General features: G+C 38.0%; 1 protein-coding gene across 3 annotated transcripts in view; it reads left to right on the plus strand.

Annotated features, from left to right (window-relative positions):
- The window catches only part of LOC106876782 (sodium-dependent phosphate transporter 1-A), a 312083-nt gene that overhangs the window by 219356 nt on the left and 72093 nt on the right, over positions 1-20634 (plus strand). For all 3 annotated transcript variants that reach the window (XM_089341906.1, XM_052976433.2, XM_052976432.2), the window contains 4 exons: positions 9211-9941; positions 12469-12570; positions 13390-13530; positions 18738-18823. In XM_089341906.1, the coding sequence (XP_089198032.1) occupies positions 9752-9941; positions 12469-12570; positions 13390-13530; positions 18738-18823 (519 nt within the window). In that variant the 5' untranslated portion in view covers positions 9211-9751. The remainder of the gene's footprint in view (positions 1-9210; positions 9942-12468; positions 12571-13389; positions 13531-18737; positions 18824-20634) is intronic.

Here is a 20634-nt window from a genome sequence, read left to right on the forward strand (position 1 = left end):
ATTTAGCCCTGATCCTGAAATCGCTAACTACCAGTCTAGGTTGTGGAGTACATTCTTCGCCGGGGAAGGTTTTGGCATTTATAAGCAGCCATCTTTCCCTTTTGCTGGCGAGGATGTAGTCAATTTGGCTACTGTGACTAGTTGACTGGCAGGTTTACTGAAGTTAGTATTGCAAACCATAAGATCATTTGCATCACAGAACTCCAGCAGCCTCATTCCCTCCTCATTGCGGGAACCAAAAGCGTAGCCTCCAGGTACGCCCTGAAAGCCCCCTGTATGTTGTCCAATATGTCCATTGAAGTCACCAGCCACAAAGAGAAGGTCCCTATCATTCGTCAACGAGGTAGTCTGCAAGAGGGTATCATAAAATTGGTCTTTCTGTCCATGAGGTAGCCCTGGCTGGTGGGGCATAGGCTGAGATAATGGTTGCTAACCCATGATGAAGCGCTAATCTAATCTTAAATATTTTGTCACATACTCTGACTACCTCGATTACCTTATCAACCCATTTCTCCGCAAGAAGTATACCCCCGACCCTGTCAGTGTTCCCTGCCCAGAAAATCTTGTACCTGTGTTCTTTGCCTGTGAGGAACCTAGCGGAACCTCCTCTCCACCTTACTTCTTGGAAGCAGCACATATCGACACATCTCCATTTAAGCATCTCAACAATCTCACACGACCTACCTTTCAGTGTGCCGTCATTGAGAGTGCCAACCCTGAGGGTGTGGGAGGTGTGGGTCCGTGAGACCCTTGGGCAGGGGACAGCAGTGTCGTACCTGAAAAGAAAGCTTACATTTGGCAGAATTCATAAACGAACAATAGCCTTCAATTCAACCTGCATACACTACACCATCATATTTTTGCACTATATGATCACTATCTTACATAGGAGATAAACCCTAATTAGGAGTGGGGATGGTGTAAAGCCTTTAGAAGTGTTCATGGGAGATAACCAAAGGATGACAGAGAATAGGGACTTCCAGTACAGGTGGGAGTACCATGAACTAGCAAATTTAGATGAGAGCATCTTCTGGATATGTATGCTTTCGACGGAGGTATTAGAAAAAAATCAATTTGGAGAATCCGAGTGCGTGCGCTAGTCTATATAGGGTGGTTGTGGTGGTGAAGGAAGTCTTGGCGAAGTGAGTGGTAATTGAAAGAGAGAGAGAGACAGAGTGAAGCAGAGAGAGAGGGGGTAGTGGTCAGAACACAAGGGAGAAAAATATTCTTTTGAGATTTGGGTAGCATAATTTAACGAAACAGCAAATGTCGATAATAGTAAAATAGAATTGAAAAATCTGAGAGTTTTTGATCAGCTAATCTAAGACAAAATTAGAGAAAGAAGTGACTGTGTGATAAATGAATGGATACGTTGCGGTTAAGGAAATGCGTGAACTAAGGTTATCTTAAGGCAACAACGAGGAAGACGAAAGTATTAAAACTATATTTACATGTTAACATGGTAATGAAATAGACAGAATAATGAAAAGAACTAATAAGGGGTTTATGATCTGTGTGGAAATAGAAGAGTAGATGAACGAGGTTGAAAAGACAAAACCTCTTATCTGAGCATCTTCTGAGATTCGTATTTTTCGGCAGAGGTATTAAAATCATGTAGGGGAATCTGAGTGCGTGCGCTAGTTTATATAGGGTATTGGTGGTGGTGGTGGAGGAAGTCTTGGTGAAGCGAGTGGTAATTGAAAGAGAAACAGACAGACACAGTGAAGCCGAGAGAGAGACAGACAGACAGAGTGAGGCCAAGAGAGAGACAGATGAGGCAGAGAGAGAGGCAGGTAGTGGTCAGAACACAAGGGAGAAAAATATTCTTTTGGGATTTGTGTATGTCAGTTTATCACAACTTCAACAAGAATAAAATATCAATAAAAATCATCCCGTAATCAGAATAATTGGAGAACAGTTTAGGAGAGGAATGATATATTCAATGAAAAAGTTGTATTGAGTTAGAACAGGGATATTGCAAAAGTTTTAAATAAAAACTCTACAAAATTGACAGTGCAGTTGTTGAAACAATACTGAGAAAAATACCAAGCAGGGAATTCTCTGGCCTGGATCTTATCTAAAAATCTCAACTTCTATTGATGAGATTTAACCTTTTAATATTCAAATTATTCTATCTAATGTAATGCTTATTTATTCCTACTGTTTTGAATTAATCATGTATTATCTTATAACTTTGAGATTTCAGTGATATAACTATTTATTTTTAGAATTACATTTTAAAGTGGGTGTGAGAGGTTGGAGCTGGCCACTTTGAACATAAAGCAGGTAGAATATTTGAGCTGGATATGGCCAGTTTAAATGCTAAAGGGTTAATAAGACTATTTTGAGAAGAGTATCAAGGGCACATTAAACACACCTGTCAACAACCATCGTCCTTCTCATCTCCTAAAATAACCAAACCACCAAAGCTAGAAAGTTACTACTCAATAGCCTATCAAAATATCATGTATAAGATGTACACTGGCTGCCTCAACTTGTTTCTCCAGGACCATTGTATCACAAACAATACTGTAATCCCAGAACAATCTTGAGGGGAAAAAAGAAGTGTAGGTGATGTATTGAGCACCTACTGAGTTAATGAAATAATACCAGAAAGAGCACTAAAGAATTGCAGAAGTTTGGCTGCAGTATGGCAGTCAAAAGCCTTTGATAGTATATCACATGAATGGATTATCATGGCACTGCAATTAACCAAAATATCACCATCTCTAGTAGCTGTAATCCATCCTCAAAACTAGTAAGGTACTTCTTAGAGGCAACAATTAAGACACTGAATCTGATGCTATACACTACGAAAAAGACATCCTTCAGGGTGAGAGCTTGACAGTACATAATGTATAAATGAACCTGAAAAGATAGTGCATGGGTACTTGGCACAAAAGACATAAACCATTTGTAAGGAGTTTTTACTTTTTTATTCTTATAAAGACCCAAACAAGGTGAAAAGTCACTTTGTGTAAGGGATTATGAAGAAGGAGAAATTAATATGAAAGGAATGAATTTAGTTTCGACTTGAAAACAATGAGATGGAAGAGAGTTCCAAAGTCTGACAGTTTGAGGAAAAAGCTACAACCATAGAAAGCCTGCATTGTTCATGGAGCACAACAGCATTTGGATGAAGATGCTGTGAGTTTTGAGTCAGGCGAGATGGCACAAAGTGATCTGGAGCTAAGAGAGGAAGTTCATCAGAGTACTTCCTGTGTGGTAGTAGCAATAGGAAAGACTAAGACTGGTGATGTCAGGTTGATGTGACAAGGGTTGCAGAGTTGAAGCAAGAGAGAAACCAATCAAATTAGAGACTCATTTCTGAACCTGATCAAGATGGTGCAACAAGGTACATACCAGTTTGTCTGCAGCAAAGTATGGCTGAACTTGGGTTCTTGGAGAGATAACACAATTCCTTTGTTCATACACTACAAATGATCACAATATCTGAGACTATAAAAATCTGTATGACTTTTTAAGATTTAAAGGATAATGAACAAAACAAGATACTCACATTCACAACCTTGGTACCATGCAGTTGATGGTCAAAATTAACTCTAAATTGACCTTTATCATGCTTAGGTGCATTGTGTCACTGTATGAGTTTTCTCTCCTGCAGCTGCAGGCACATTGTGTGACATTGAGAGGGAGAAAATTTCTACAGCAACATGATGTACCTACAGCATGCTAAAGGTTAAAAAGAGAAAGAAGACATACATACAATTTTATTTTGATTAAGTCAATCTCTTGCTACTCTTAGATTTCACCTGTGGATGCACAAAATCTTGAAGCACGTTATGACAAAGATTTAAAAAGAAAACATTGCCATGTGCAATGAAATATCTGCTGATATGAGTGAAAAAAGAAAGCAAAAGGACTCATGAGCAGTTTCTGAAGAACCTATATGGGGTTACTAAGAAGCTATCAAAGAAACTTACAGTGATCTAAATCATAGCCAGCCACTGCCATCTGTCAATGGCACAAAGTGACATCAGGGAGAAAGAGATGAATGGATTTGTGAGAAAAGCCAGAGCAAAGAGTGCCCCAGAAGGTGATGGTGTCTCATATAAAGTGTATAAATACTGCAATCATCTATGAAAGAAGCTCTTTGTTTTGCTCTGACAGCTTTGGTGTAAAGAGAGGATTGGTGTAAGGCAGAAGGCATATACCTGCCAAAAGAAGCCAATGCAGAGACAATAAAATAGTTTAGGTCAATATCCTTATTGAATGTGGATGGCAAGATCTTAATGGGAATTCTCTGAAGAAGAACAGTGACATATCTGCAAAGCAATGGATATGTTGATGAATTTGTTCAAAAGGCCAGAATCCTTGGAATCCCTGGATGCGTTGAACATTGTTTTTCGATTTGGAAAGCAATCCAGGATGCTAAACAGAACAAGGTAAGTTTGAATGTGGTATGGCTTATCTAGTTAATGCATATGGTTCAGTGCCACATGAATTACTGCTGAGAGCCATGAACCACATTCCAGAGAAAGTAACAACACTAATGAGGGTATATTATGACAGTTTTGAGATGAAGTTTACAGCTGGAAAATTTACAACAGTTGACACCAATTGGAGATTGGTATTGCTGCTGGCTGCACAATATCTGTCATGGGGTTTATCCTAGTCATGGAGATGATTTTTAAAGCTGCAGACTTTTGGGAGCAAATGGCCTACGTACAATCACCTAAGAAGGCCTTCATGGATGATGTGACTCTTCTGTTGACAGACAAACAATTCAAGCAGAGTTCCCTCTTGATGCTAGATGAGCTGATAAAGTGGTCAAGGATGTGATTCAGAGCAAAAAGTTGCATTGTCTGACATTTATTAAGGGAATGCAGAAAGAAGTTAAGTTTAAAATAGCAGGAGAAAGCATTCCAACAGTCAAGGAAGAATGTGTTAGGAGCTTAGGGTGTGTATATGCTGGAACATTGTCAGATAGGAGTCATGGAATGTAAATTATGAAACAAACCAAGAATGGACTAACAGCAATTAATGGATCAAAGTTACCAGGTAAATATAAAATATGGTGCTTACAGTTTGGCTTGTATCTGTGCCTTACATGGCCACTTTTAACATACGAGGTGGCATTGTCGTGAGTTCAAATCTTTGAGCAAAAGTGTAAAGTGTTCATTAGAAAGTGATTAGTCCTACCTCGAATATTGAGCAGCTCAGCTCTCTATCGTAAAAGAAGGTCATTACAGTTACCACTGGCATCAATAGTTGAAATTTATAAAGTAGGGAAGGTTCAAATGCTAACGATGCTGAGAGAGTTGAAGGATATAGAAATCAGGTGTCAATAGTCAAAGTTTATAAAGAATGGTGATGATGCTGAGAGTCGAAGGATATAGAAATCAGATGTAATCCACCAGATGTAAAAACTGCCAGGAAGTGGAAAGCAGAAGCAGAGACTGATTACATCCTGTCTTCACTTAAACACTGAAATATGGTGGGTGCAATGCAAATTCCTCAAAAAGGGCTTAGATTTGGCACAAATTGGTTCAGACCATTTGCAAGCATGTTGCTGAACGAACGCAGATCTGTTGTGAGCAACAGTGTCAACATGTGAGAAACAGAGAGAAGAGAGCTTCATTTGATTCAATGCTCTAAACAAGGACAAATGATGAAATGGGAGGAACACGTTGTTGAAAGAAAAATAAGTTGGAATGAAATATGGAAGTGGACTACATCATGTCTAAGTTTTCTGATTTGTTCATCATATGATGTCTTGCCTACAAACCTAGTAATATGGAATGTATCAGAAAAAGATATATGCAGATGTGGAAAAGTCAGAACACTGGAACATATTCTTTTCAGCTGTTCACTGGCATGAATAGATATACATGGAGACACAACCTAGTCCTTAAGGTTATTTTCAATTCTATAAAGAACCGAATTACTCTCATCAAAAGTGGCAAAAAACCACTGAAAGAACCAACCAGAGATTTCATTACTTCCATGCGCTCAGGACAGCAGATCCATTTGAAGAAGAAGAAACTTCCTGTGAGTGACGAAAAGTGGAATGGCTATTGGGAGGTGGCTGCAGATTTACCAACGATTCTTTCCTATTCCAGCTACAAAGAAACCGGATATCATAATATGGTGTGAAAGAAAGAGAGTGGTAAATCTGGTTGAGTTAATGGTTCCTCATGAAGATAACATGGATGCCACTTGGGCTTGAAAGATTGACGATTATAAAAACCTCCTCGAGGAATGTGAAGATGCAAGTTGGAAAACAGAGCATTTTCCAGTCAAAGTCGGATGGAGAGGATTCATTGGACGCAGTGTGAGACGACTGTTGTTATCGTTAGGCCTAACTCACAGTAAAGCAAATACCACCATGAGTGATATCCAAGCTACATTTGAAAAGGCAAGCCATGGGATTTGGTTAAAAAGAGACAGTGAGCAATGGTTTGAAGAATATTGAGCAAAACCTGATAACCAGTTAATCTAGCAAGTGAGGCCTCATTTCAGTGAGGAAGGGGTTGCACGATGATGCCATTAAGAGGTAGGCCCCAAACCGGCACGCATTATCTCCTGATAACCCCATAAACTTGCTAGCATCCGCTATGTGGAGTTTTCAACTGGTAGCACTTGCAAAAATCTGATATATAAAATTGTGAATGTGTGTCTGTCTGTGTGTCTATGTGTGCATCACTAAAACTCAGAAACTACCCTGGAGAGAGGAGTTTCAGAAAATTCACATGATCTGACATTTTTATCTCATAACTTTCAAGAAAATGTGTATCTTTTAATGAAAATTTATACAAATCCCTTTCAAACAGCATAGATTACAATTATAAAGAAATTTGTGGGGAAAACTTTTTTCCCATTTTTCTAAACCAGAGCTTTTGAAATGATGGGAGTTGTGGTGGTGATGGTGGGGGGCATCTTTGTATGTAAAAGTTTTGAAAATTCTTTTTATTTACTCTTCTCCCTCATCATCCCACTTCAGACCTATTTTGGCCAATTTTTTTGCAGTTCAAAACCATGGGAAGAGCATTTTCGGTAAAAAATTTTTTAAAAAATTGTTAGTATTTTCAGAGGGAAAAGTGATTTAAGGGCAATTTGGCTGTTGTTTCTAGCACATCCAAAGACAACCCTCCTCGTTTCTTTATCACTCTTGCATTTATTGATGTTTTTCAATATTTTTTCCCCATAAATACATTTATACGCTATAAAAAAAGAAAATTTGAGAAATTATGGGTTTTTTGCAACCACATTCCCTGCCCCTAATTGTTTCTGTTTAGAAATGAAAATATTGGAGAGCCTGAGAAGGTCATTGCTGGCATTTATCCACAGTGATGAAAAAAAATTACGGAGATGTACTTGCATAGCAAGTGACTTGATTTGAGATCATGTGCTGAAACAAAAACAATTGCAGCATGGGAGATGTCTGTAAACTATTCAAAAACACAAATTCCATTAGTTTCACTTCAACATTAAAACTTCATTTGTGTCAAAATATTTTCGTTGCTTTGAAACTGTGACCTGTTCACTGACAAAACTTCACAAAAGTGATACAGCATGAAGTTTTGTCAGTGAGCAACACACACACACACACACACACATTCATTGCCTTTCATTTGTATGTATGTGTATCTGTGTGTGTGTGCGAGTGTGTATCGGTGTGTGTGTCACTGTTGTGTTTGGAAACTGCAAATAAGGTGCAAGTTTTGAGTATATGTCAGTAACTTTTTGTGTTTTTTCTCTTCGTCTTCTAATAGTAATTACCCAACTTTCTTCTTACAGCTATCCCATGTTCAAAAATTATATGTGTATTTAAAAAAATTTTCATTCAATAAATAATGTTTTTACTGACATATACATTAACAGTGAATTAAAACTTAAAAGAGAAAGTGAGAGACTTTGCAAATGAAAATGGAATACTCTGCAGTGAATGCAATGAATATTTAAATTTGTGATGAATTGGATACAGTGAATAATTAAATTTGCAAGAAATTGGAGTTTAAAAAATTCAATAAACTTAAGAAATCAAAATTATAGGAAATTTCTTAGAACATGAATTTATAAAAATATTTCCAGACAGTCAACCCTTTAATAATTGCTTTTTTTTAGTACTTTTAGTAATTGTTACATACCTAATTAATAAGCAGCTTTCTCCATTATAGTATAGATTTCACCTTGTTTTCTAAAGAGTTTATTTAAAATTAGACAAAAATATCATTGGACAAAAAGATGTCAGATGAAAAGACATCGCACCATATATATATATACGAGGTCTGTTCAATAAGTATCTGAACTGTTGCCATAGCAATGAAGCTAAAGCACACAGAGTGAAGCCACTTGGCACAGATTAACCTTGAACTCCATTGTGCATGCGCACTAAGTTTAACATTCTAGATCAATTCCACTGTTTACAGCAGTGCTTGGAAGGAACATGTGTAGCATGTAATCATCGCATTGACCATAACAGAGAAAGTAGTCATGGCGATACCTGCTCAGAGGCCTATGCAAGGTTGCAGAAAGTGTATGTAGAGGAGTGTATGAGCCGCACACAAGTGTGCAAGTGTTTCAGATGTTTCCAAGTTAGCCTAAAAATTGTTGATATTGATGAAGTTCTAGGAGACCTGCTACCAGCAGAACTGAGAAAAACATTGCAAATGTGCATGTAGCTGAGGGGAAATCGTCGAATCACCATCTGTGAGCTATCAGAGAATGTGCAGATCAGTTACAGTTCAGTTCAATCCATTATCACTAAAGATTTGGGTATGAGATGTGTGTCTGCCAAGTTTGTGCCAAAACTGTTTTCAGCTGACCAAAAAGACACTCGGGTTTCAGTTGCACAAGATCTCCTTGATTGTATTCAGAATGATAAAAACTTTTTGAAAACTACGTAGGCCTCTGAGCAGCTATCGCCTAGCTTTTGGCAAAATTTGATGCAGATTCTCTGCTCAGATTTCTCTGCCATGATCGATGCAATGATCACACACTACACACATTCCTTCCATGCACTGCTGTAAACAGCGGAAGTAAGCTAGAATGTTAAAACTTAGTGCACTTGCATAGCAGAGTTCAAGGTCAATCTGTGCCAAACAGCTTAACTCTGTGTGCTTTAGTTTTGTTACCATGGCAGCAGTCCAGATACTTATTGATCAGACCATATATATATTATATATTTCATCTTTTTGTCTCCCTGTCTGTGTATGAATAAAAAATTTATTTATTATTCCATTTCAGCCCAGAAAACATCTATTATCAACAAAATCACTGAAGAACGAAGAAAAATAATATAAATATATATATATTTTAAATTTTGCCCATCCACCCTTAAACCTCAAACCCCAAGAAACCCAACTTTTCCTTTTTTCATATACATTTACTGCTAAGCTGCCTTTCAATTGACAAAAAGAAACAACAAAAAAACCCTCCTGTGGTGCTTCTTATATCTCAACACAGCTCCTACCACCACCACTCACCATCTCCATTTCCACCATCATTACCATCCTGTCCATCTTAAGAACAAAGTGGATATATTTATTGTTATTTTGGTTTGTTTTTACCATCACCACCAAGCTCAATACCACCAGCACTTGCCACCACCACCAACTACCACCAACAGCCACACCTTCATCTTCAGTACCACAATCCCTAGTGGTAGTGCATCAGCTGGTATTATTTTGATAAGTTCAATTTAATTGTTATTTAGGTTTCTAATTTCCACCCATCCATCCATCTCTACACCATCTCCACTTTCACAACCATCACAACCATTCCCAAAATGGACATCCCAGAAAACTGGTTATGGATGGTAGTTGTAGGATTTGTCATTGCCTTTGTTCTGGCATTTGGCATCGGTGCTAATGATGTTGCAAACTCCTTTGGTACTTCAGTTGGAGCCAAAGTTCTGACTCTAAAACAGGCCTGCATTCTAGCTACAATTTTTGAAACTCTTGGTGCCATTTTGCTTGGTAAGGAACAGTTTATTTCTTTTCCTTTACTTTTTTTTTGTTATTTTTGTTTCTATTTTATCCTTCTTGTACTCTTTTATCTTCATCATTGCCGCCTTCATTGTCTTTTAGTTCTTCATTCTAAGTCAATCTGTAATGCTAATCCTATGATAAAATACACTCTATGGAGTAAAGTGGCTGGTAAGCAAACACTGATAGTGTAGGCTTGACAACCCCTTTCATCTGGCCAAGGATATAAAACCTCTCTATGGTACTGATGCTTGTGATTGTCAATAGAAAAGGCATCAAGCTGTAGAAACCATACTAAAATATGAAACATGCAAGAAATGTCCTTGATTTGGTCAAGAAAATCAATAACTCTGAATGAGGGCCGACCTGATGTGTGATGAGCCATTAACCCATGTCAGTACTGAAAAGCAGGATTACAATTATGATGGTGGTGATGTGTGTGTGCGTGTGTGTGTGTGTGGCTGGGTGGTCCTGAAAATTCAGTATTTCAATATGAAACCATTGAGAATGACAAGCAAGAAAAGAGTGTGTGTACTGGTCATCCATTACATTTAAAAATATTGAAGTGACCAGGCATTGAATCTTCATGCTTCTTTGTAGAATAATATCTGGTACCTGAAGAATTATGTCTGTAGAGAATTATTGTAGCAAAAATACTTGGTGAAATCTCAGCATTGAACTTGATCCCACACAGATATTTGATAACTTTCTGGATGTACATTATCTTTGTCTACCACTCCTTTTATTTTCTGTCCTTCTTCACCCCATCACCACTGCCCTTCACTTGATCACTTCTAAGTGCAGACCCTGAGGAATGATGTCTGTGTGGATCAAAATCTGGAATCTGAGGAATTGTTGCCTGTTTCAGTCACAGTGCATAATCAGGTTACTTGAAGATTTTGATAAGTTCAACTGTTGTGAAGATTGAAAAATTTGACATTTTGGGTCTGTAACTAGTATTAGAGGGTGAGGAAACAGGCAGAAAAACTGGTGTTGTGTTTGGGTTTGTGGACAAGGAAGTGATAAAAAGTTTGAAGAAGTAATGGGCGGGGATCGGAAAGTTTGGTGAAGGAGGAGGAAGCAAACATTAGAGAGAGAGAAGATGGAAGGTGGCAGTTTAGATCAAAAGTGCTATTGAAGTAATGGGGAAAAGAAAAGAAGTGGAAGTAAAGAACATGCACACCCAGAAGCTATTGAATATCAATGTAGGACTTACATTAATGTAATGGCATTATCATTTAGATGGGAATTCTTGCTTCAATAATCCTTACAAAAATAGAAAAGAAACTTATTAAACCTTTATTACCATATTTCTGTTGAAACATACTGCCTTTATTTCAATTAATTTTGAAAAGAATAAAGAACTTAGTAAAATAACATTGTCATAATTAAGATAAGACGTAGAACATAAATTAATAAGAAATTTTGAGGGAAGATATTAATTTAGGTCATTTTAAAAGAGGAAGTTTATATCATAGAACCAAGGATGGCTTCAGGCAGTTTGGTGTCAAAAGAGTTAACACAAACTATAAGAACAGACATAAAAGTATAAGCCTGTAGATTAACCTAGGCTCTTGACACTAAACTGTTTCTATACTTGCTCAAAATAGAGTGTTTGCCACTTCAAGATTGTAAGTTGGGATCAGAGAAAGATTTGGCTCCTGTCTCTTGTATGTCAGGCAAAGGCTTTGAGGCTTCTCTCATGGGTGTTGCCATATATACTTGGCTATAAGTCGCCCTTTCTTTCCCTGAAATTTTCACCTAAAGTTGGGATTGCGACTTATAATAACATCGTATAAAAAAAAATTTCAGATATTTTCTAGGTACAAGCCATGTCTGAAGTTCTGACACTTAGAATAACTGAAAAGGATAAAATTTTACATTATAAACAACAGTTTCTAAAATGCATCGACTTAATGGGATAACAATTGTTGTAAGTCATCTTCAGCTTACTGAAAGCTCAGTTACCGAACAACAACTATGTTGGCGTGATTCCTAATTGAACTTTGCTCTCCAACAGAAAAGGTCACTGCAACTTATAGTTGGGTCAATGATAAAATTCTTGATTTGAACGTTGTAAGTTGGTGTGGGGTGGGGGTGTCTTATAGGTGAGGGCATTTTATAGTCAAGTATACAGTAGTTTTACTTTATATGATAGTTTTCCAACATAGCCATATGGTTCTTGGCTTTATAATACAATATAGTCACTTCTAAGTCATCTAGATAATGAAGTACCATCTAGATAATGGTACTTCACTACTGAAATGAGGGATCATTGGAAGCTATGTTTTTCTTAACATTTTTCTCATATTTCTCAAGCATACACTTGCATATTGATGCAGAGATATTCACATATGCTTATACACATATACACATATGCTTATACACATATGCTTATACACATATGCTTATACACAAACATGCACATTTAAACATACGTATACTTATATAGCTACACATACACACACACTCTCATTTTTACAACTTTGAAACCAGGATTCTCGTTATTTCTGTCTAGGTGCACGAGTTTCAGATACAATACGAAAAGGCATGATAGATGTGACACCTTACAATGGGACTGAGGAGGTCCTGATGATGGGTAATGTTGCCAGTGTCACGGGTAGGTATTATGTTGTTATTTTGAGTTCAAATCCTGATTAAGTTGACTTTTCCTTTCATATTTCTGCTGCTGAAATTAAAACTTTTAATAAACTTCTGTTGTTTGAATAAGTTTGTGTGCCATGAGGGAATATGAATTCTAATATTTCAGACAGAGTCCTTGACAGGTAACCTAAAGTATTAGACTGAACCCTTGATATATTAGTAACATATTTGGACATGATCCTTAACCCTTTAGCATTCAATTCACCCATATCTGGTCCAAATATTTTGCCTGTTTTACATTAAAACTGACCAGATCAAACCTCTCACACCTACCCTACAATGTCATTCTTAAAATATACAAATGTACCATTGAAATCCTGAAGCTACAATGTAATCAGTGATTAATTCAAAACAATATGAATAAATAAGCAGAACATTTGACAAAGAAATCTGAATGCTAAAGGGTAAATGTATTTTGCTTTCCTGGAGTAGGGAAGGCATGTCATTAATGAGGTTGCAAATATTGAAGAAAGGGCTTTGATAAACCTAGCTGATTGACTGACTGAATGATTAGTCAAACAGATGATTAGTTAACTTGATAATTCCAGCATATTTTAAAGCACCCTTGATGTCAATATTAATGTTTGAGCAAGGCTCTTGATGCATATTATTAACATTTTGAACAAGGCCCCTTGACAAGGAAGTCTAATGTCAATTCACATCTTCCCACAGCATAGAAAGTTGTTGAAATCTGTCAAGCTCTCCAGATTATCTTTGCACATATCATTATCATCATCATTGTAACATGAAAGTCTTTTTTCTTCTTTTTTCCTAGGTTCCTGCTTCTGGCTTCTCCTTGCAACGTTCCTCCGTCTTCCAGTTTCTGCCACACACAGTATAGTAGGGTCTACCCTTGGTTTTGCCCTAGTTGCTCATGGTTCAAAAGGAGTGAAATGGTCAAAATTAGGAATTATCAGTAAGTAATTTATAAGCCATCCACCACCACAATCACAACCACAAACCCATCTTTCATATTAGACAGGATATTTTTCTCTTTATGTTTATTTCTTTCCCATTTTGTCTAGTACTTTTTTTTTTTTAGTATCTAGTTAATGTAGTGTATTCAGCCTCCACTGAATGTTGCAGATGTTATAAAGTACACTTCTTTTTTAATGTATGTTTTCATTCTTCATGTGTCTCAATATATCCAGTTAGTTGTCAGGGATGAATTAAGGTGCAAGATCAACTATGAATATTACCTGTGATAGACGAGCATCCTATCTGGATGGTGGGTACTGGGATGGAGGTTTATTTCATATGTATTAAACATCATCATCATCATCATCATTTAATGTCTGTTTTCCATGCTGGCATAGGTAAGACAGGGAGCCACACCAGGCTCCCTTTTCTATTTTGGCATGGTTTCTACAGCTGGATGCCCTTCCTAATGCCAACTACTCCTCAGAGTGTACTGGGTGCTTTTTAGGTGTTAGCAACACAAGTGCTTTTAATGTGGCAGAACCAACATCAGTGCTTTTTATGTGGCACTAGTGTCAATTCTGCTGTGGTGAATAAGTCTTCTTGAGTACAACAAGGCACTAGATGTCTTGGTCCTTTTTTATATCCTTCATAAGGCTCAGTGTCTTGATATCAGTAGTCTAAAGTTTTGTGTGCTTCCCAAGTCACAAAGAGAGCATCGTTATTAAATCATATGCTTTAATGCCCAGTGAATGATCCTCTATGTGGTCATTCAACTTGCTTGAAATAGCAGTCAAATTTCAACTTGAATCATATCTTAATGAAAAAAATGCTTATGATTACCTTAGGAGTTATCAATAAGTTATCAATAACCCATTCATGAAAACCACAACCTCAACCCCACCTTTGAAACCTTAAAATTAAAATAGAAAATGTGTGGATTTTGGCTAGAATGCTTTTGATCATAGGTTTGCTCAATCAGGGATGATGAATATATTTTTCCACTGTTTTATTAGTTTATCAAGGAAGAACTGGACATGGGATTAGTGTGTGGCCTGGGGAAGAACAAAGATAAAATGAAGATTGATATCTGGAGCTAAACAGCAGCAAAACTTACTATAGCAAAAAAAAAGACAAGGAGAAAAAAAATGGTTGTGTGGTTAAGAAGTTTGCTTTGCAACCACATGATTGTGGGTTCAGTCCCACTGCATGGCACCTTGGGCAAATGTTTTCTACTATGAGGAGATATCCAAAAGTAACTGGGAACATTCTCTGTGGGACAAACCCATTGTAGTTCAGGTTTCCGCTGATAGAAGCCATTTGATGCAATCCTCAGGCATAAGTCTGCTGACCGTTGCTGTTGTGTGAAGTTGTACTGTCACATAGTACATCTTTGTTTTGCAGTGCTTCTCCTCTGTTGATTTTTGTGATGGCTGAAACGAAAGAAGAGCATATTTCCATGAAATTCTGTTTTCTGCTGAGGAAAACAGCAGCCGAAACACTTGTCATGCCTCAGCTTACAAGACCACTGCCATGAACAAAGCACAAGTTTAATAGTGGTTTGCATGCTTTAGGAATGGTCACTTGTCGTTTGAAGACCAACCTTGTTCAGGGAAACTGCTGACCTCCCAAACGAATGAAAACATCATGAAAATTCATGAACTAATCTTAGAGGACCATTGCTGAACAATTGACAAACTTGTTGATATGACTGGTGTGTCCTGAAGCTTCAGCCAATGAATTTTGAGTGAGGAATTGCAAATGAAAGGAGTTGCAGCAAAATTTGTGCCTCACTTGCTCATGGAAGATCAAAAAGCAGTCATGAACTGAAAGAACAGTTGGAAGTTGATCTGGCCCTTTTTCAAAGGTCATTACTGGTGACGAAAGCTGGTACTGTGGCTACAAACTGGGAACGAAGCAGCAATAAAGTCAATGGAAACATTCAATGTCACTGCACCTCAAAAAAGCACGTCAATTGAAGTCCAACGTCAAGATGATGCTAATTTGTTTCATTGATGTGAAAGGAACTGTCCACATAGAATTTGTTCCTCTTGGTCAAACTGTTAACCAGACATTTTACTTGGCACTTCTGAAGCATTTGCAAGATACGATGAGATGAAAACACCCCAACCTGCAGCAAAGTGATGAGTGGTGATTTCATTATGACAATGCGCTTGCACATACTGCCTTGAGTGTGAGACAGTTTTTGATCAAAACCAGCATGACCCTGCTTATCCACCATCCCAATTCACTCAGTCTTGCTCCTTGTGACTTTTTCTTTGTTCCTCTGAATGAAAAAGTCTTTAAAGGAAAGCGTTTTGCAGATGTGGAAGAGGCGAAGAAAAAAAAGACAGAGGTGTTAAAAGGCAAGAGTTCCAGGACTGCTTCAAACAGTCGAAAACACATTTGGATTGATGCATTGCTTCAAATGGAGAATACTTTGAAGGTGGTAAAAGTATAAACATGTAAAACTAAGTGAATAAATTAATATTGCAAAATTCCAGTTTCTTTTGGGTATCCCCTCATGTAGCCCCATGCTGTCAATTGCCTTGTGAATGGATTAGGTAGATGGAAACTGAAAGAAGTCAGTTTTATATACATATATATTTACTTTTGTGTTTGTGCTTGTCCCTCTACTGCTTCACAACTTATGTAGGTTTGGTTGAGGCCAATACAATAGGTACTAAACTTTTAAAAGATTAGTACTAGGGTCAAGGCAACAGTAACCCAGCATGGCCACAGTCCAATGAGTAAAACAAGCAAATGATAAACAGTCCTAAATATGTGAGCAGGCTGTACAAAATAGTGGAAACATGATATCATCATCATCGTTTTACTTCTGTTTTTCCATAGCTTAGAAAGGTTGTCACCAACACAGCATCTGACTACTTATTGCAGTCCCTCATGAGGTTTAGCTTACTGGAATCAACTTTAACCACTTTTTACCACCTCTACTTCAGTCTTCCTTTTCCAAGGGTTTCTTCCACTTGAATTGCGTGGCATTTCTTTACCCAAGTTGTTCTTCCATGCAACTGGTGGTTTGCTGTGCTTGAGAAGACACGCCCAGCTGAGTAAATATGTCGTTGTCCTTGCATATAAGCATGTCCCTTGCATCCCTCTTCAGCTGAACATTTCTTATCTTGTGGGTGCTGGTACCACATAAAAAGCACCCATGCTGGTGCTGTGTAAAAACATCCAGTACACTCTGTAAAGTGGTTGATGTTAGGAAGGGCAATTGCCACAGCAAGCAATTAGAGTTTAAACAGCTCCCCAGCTAGCCAGCTCCAGTCAAACTACCCAAACCATGCCAGCATAGAAAATGGATGTTAAATGATGATGATGATGATGATGATGATATTAGACATTCTGGCATAGTCGTTTTGGTGCCACTTATTTGGCATCACTGACTCAATGCTGACTTATCTGACATCAGGTGTTTTAATGCTTCTCTGCCTGCCTCTCTCTCCCCGCTTCTCCCACTTCTGTGACCATACTTTATGTGTGCGAGGACAAGGAAAGTGTTTGTCAGTCTTGTTCAGTTGGTAAATTGTAATCTCTCTCTCACTATCCGTGTGTGTATATTTCTACATGTGTGTGTGTGTCCCCCTCCAGTGCCAAAAAGTATTGTCACCAAAGCAAGTTGAATGTCTGGTCAGCTGTGCCAAATCATCTCATTCTGTATGTTAGATACATCTACACCTGCTTAGTCTTCTCTTTTGTACACAACTCCTAATTACTTTTATCTTCAGTTTTACTCTCACCAGTATCACATAGCCAGCAGAACATATATTATTTCTTTTTAACTTTCACACATCCTCTGCATATAATGATCACTTTTGTTATCATGTAATATCATATGTCCTACTCTGCATTCAATCATACTTCTTATGCAGGTGTTTTGCCTCACCCACTACATGACAACTTGTGTTGGTTCCTTTATGACCTTGTAAGAGAGACTGATAATATAAATACCAGACTTAAAAAATAAGTACTGGAGTCAATTTCTTCTATTAAAACCCCAGCATGGCCACAATCCAAAGACTGAGACAAGTAAAAGGCAAGACACCTGCATAAGAAGTATGATTGAATGCAGAGTAGGACATATGATATTACATGATAACAAAAGTGATCATTATATGCAGAGGATGTGTGAAAGTTAAAAAGAAATAATATATGTTCTGCTGGCTATGTGATACTGGTGAGAGTAAAACTGAGGATAAAAGTAATTAGGAGTTGTGTACAAAAGAGAAGACTAAGCAGGTGTAGATGTATCTAACATACAGTATGAGATGATTTGGCACAGCTGACCAGACATTCAACTTGCTTTGGTGACAGTACTTTTTGGCACTGGAGGGACACACACACACACACATGTAGAAATATACACACACGGATAGTGAGAGAGAGATTACAATTTACCAACTGAACAAGACTTACAAACACTTTCTTATGTGTCCATAGCTTACACTGGGTGCATCTTATAGAGTTCCTACCCACACCTTTTCTACAGATCGAGCAGGGCTATCTACCTGAGGGGATTTGTGTTTTGTCTATCTTCCTACTTTGGTTTTAGCTAGGTTGACTCTAAGGCCCTTCAATTCTAGTCCTTGCTTCCACACCTGAAACTTCTCCTCTAGTTCTGATAGTGACTCCGCAATTAGTGCAAGGTCATCAGCATAGAGGAGCTCCCAGGGGCAGCCTGTCTTGAACTCCTCTGTGATCGCCTGGAGGACTATGATAAATAGGAGGGGGCTGAAGACGGAACCTTGGTGGACCCCTACCTCTACCCGGAATTCATTACTGTACTCATTTCCAACCCTCACCTTACTGGCAGCATCTCTGTACATGGCTCACACAGCTCTCACTAACCATTCTTCTATCCCAAGTTTCCTCATTGACCACCAGATAAGGGATCGGGGGACCCTGTCAAAGGCTTTCTCCATGTCAATGAAGGCCAGGTACAGAGGTTTATCCTTGGCTAGGTATTTCTCCTGCAGCTGTCTCACTAGAAATATGGCATCAGTGGTGCTTTTACCTGGCACGAATCCAAACTGCATCTCATCTAAATTGATTCGCTCCCTAATTAGTTGGGCTATGACCCTCTCCGTAACTTTCATAACCTGATCTAACAGCTTGATGCCTCTGTAATTATTTGTATCTTGATGCTTCTGTAATTATTCATTAATATTCTTTTTTCTTCTACAGTTAGTTCCTGGTTTATATCTCCCATCCTCTCAGGCCTTGTGTCAACTGGCATATTTATTCTTATCAGATACTATGTCCTCAATGCTGTAAGTGCTACTTTTCTTTCTATATGTATGCATACACAACATGTACTACATGCATGCATGCTCTCTCTCTCTCTCTCTCTCTCTCTCCCTCTCTCTCTCTCTCTCTCTATCTCTCTCTATCTCTCTCTCTCTCTCTCTCTCTCACACACACACACACACACACACCGCACACAATTTCACCCACAAAAAAACAAATTAACACATGACTGCTGATTTGATGGTCAAAGAAATGTTTGTAGAATAGTCTACATGAATTTCACCAATAGATAAGAAGCAACACAGTTGTCAAATCTATTTCAGTTCTTAAAAGTGAGACTTTGAAAGTCTGGAAATGTTGAATATGCAGTCAAGTACTTTATTGTTCCAAACAAATTTTAAAAAACTGATGAGAATATGTGAAAATTCTAAAATGGAAAGATAAAACTCTTTAATGAAATATATATATATATGTAGGTGAGGTAGCTGAGTTCCTTTCAAGCAGGTTACATGGAGGTGAAGTGGCTGTGCTCCTTTCGAGCGAGGGCCTCATGGAGGTAAAGTGGCTGAGTGCCTCTTGAGTGTTTGGGCTTCACGGAGGCGAGTTGGCTGAGTTTCTTTCAAGTGTTGGGCCTCATGGAAGCAATGACCAAGCCCTTTGGCATTATGCCGTGCTTGAGAAGAAGACCCATCAAGCCAAGCAAAATCGCACTTGTGGCAGATACTGGTGTCATACAAATGGCACCTGTGCTGGTGGCATGTATAAGCACCCATTACAGTCTCAGAGTGGTTGGCGTTAGGAAGGGCATCCAGCTGGTGAAAACCATGCCAAAACAGACTGGATCCTTGCACAGCCTTCTGCATGCCAACCAAGTCAAACCATCCACCCCATGCCATCATGGACAACAAATGATAATGATGATGATGTATGTATGTATATCATCAGTAAATCATAAATCTGAAAGAGAAGCACACTGCAAGTTATAGAGCAGTAGAGTAATCATGGATGTGAAACCCTGGTTAGTCTCAAAGACCAGACATAACTATCTGTAATACACACACACACACACATATATATATATATATATATATATATATAATATAAGAAATAATTGAGATTCAGTTGAATTAGGTACTTAAATCGAAGCACCAAGTCAGTCCGGTATTATCCGCACTGCTCGAAGTAAGGTGAATAAAATCAAAATAAAAGCAACAGGATATCAGGTAGTGATGCAGTACAACCATTTCAAGTGGCTCCATTTACTTGAACAATGCAATCATTACATCAATTTAAATGCAATGCCATCTTCAGCTGCTCAAATAAATAAATAGAATTTTAACCAGTTGGACACATTAATATAATTTTTCTCAAATATGTTAACAAAGCAAGAAGATGGAAGAAATTCATGTTGTTACTATTGTATGTGTCCAACTAGTTAAAATTCTATTTATTTATTTATTTGTGCAGCTGAAGATGACACTGCATTTAAATTGATGTAATGATTGCATTGTTCAATTAAATGGAGTCGCTTGAAATGGTTGTACTGCATCACTACATGATATTCTGTTGCTTCCCTTCAGGTAGATGGCCCTGCTCAGTATGTAGAAAAGGAGTAGGTAGTAACTCTATAAGATGTACCCGGTGCAAGCTATGGACACATAAGAGGTGCAGCAACATCAAAGGCAGGTTAACTAGCAAGTTAGTTTTTGTTTGTGGCAGATGTTCGGGTGCAATAAAGACTGTAAACAAACAGGAAACAACTTCTATCTCATTCCAGGGTGAAAAACTAGAGGTAGTCGATAGCTTCCGCTATCTGGGCGACCAAGTTAGTAGT

The sequence above is a fragment of the Octopus bimaculoides genome, chromosome 25, assembly GCF_046866305.1.
Source record: "Octopus bimaculoides isolate indiv1 chromosome 25, ASM4686630v1, whole genome shotgun sequence".
Classification (NCBI taxonomy): Eukaryota; Metazoa; Mollusca; class Cephalopoda; order Octopoda; family Octopodidae; genus Octopus; species Octopus bimaculoides.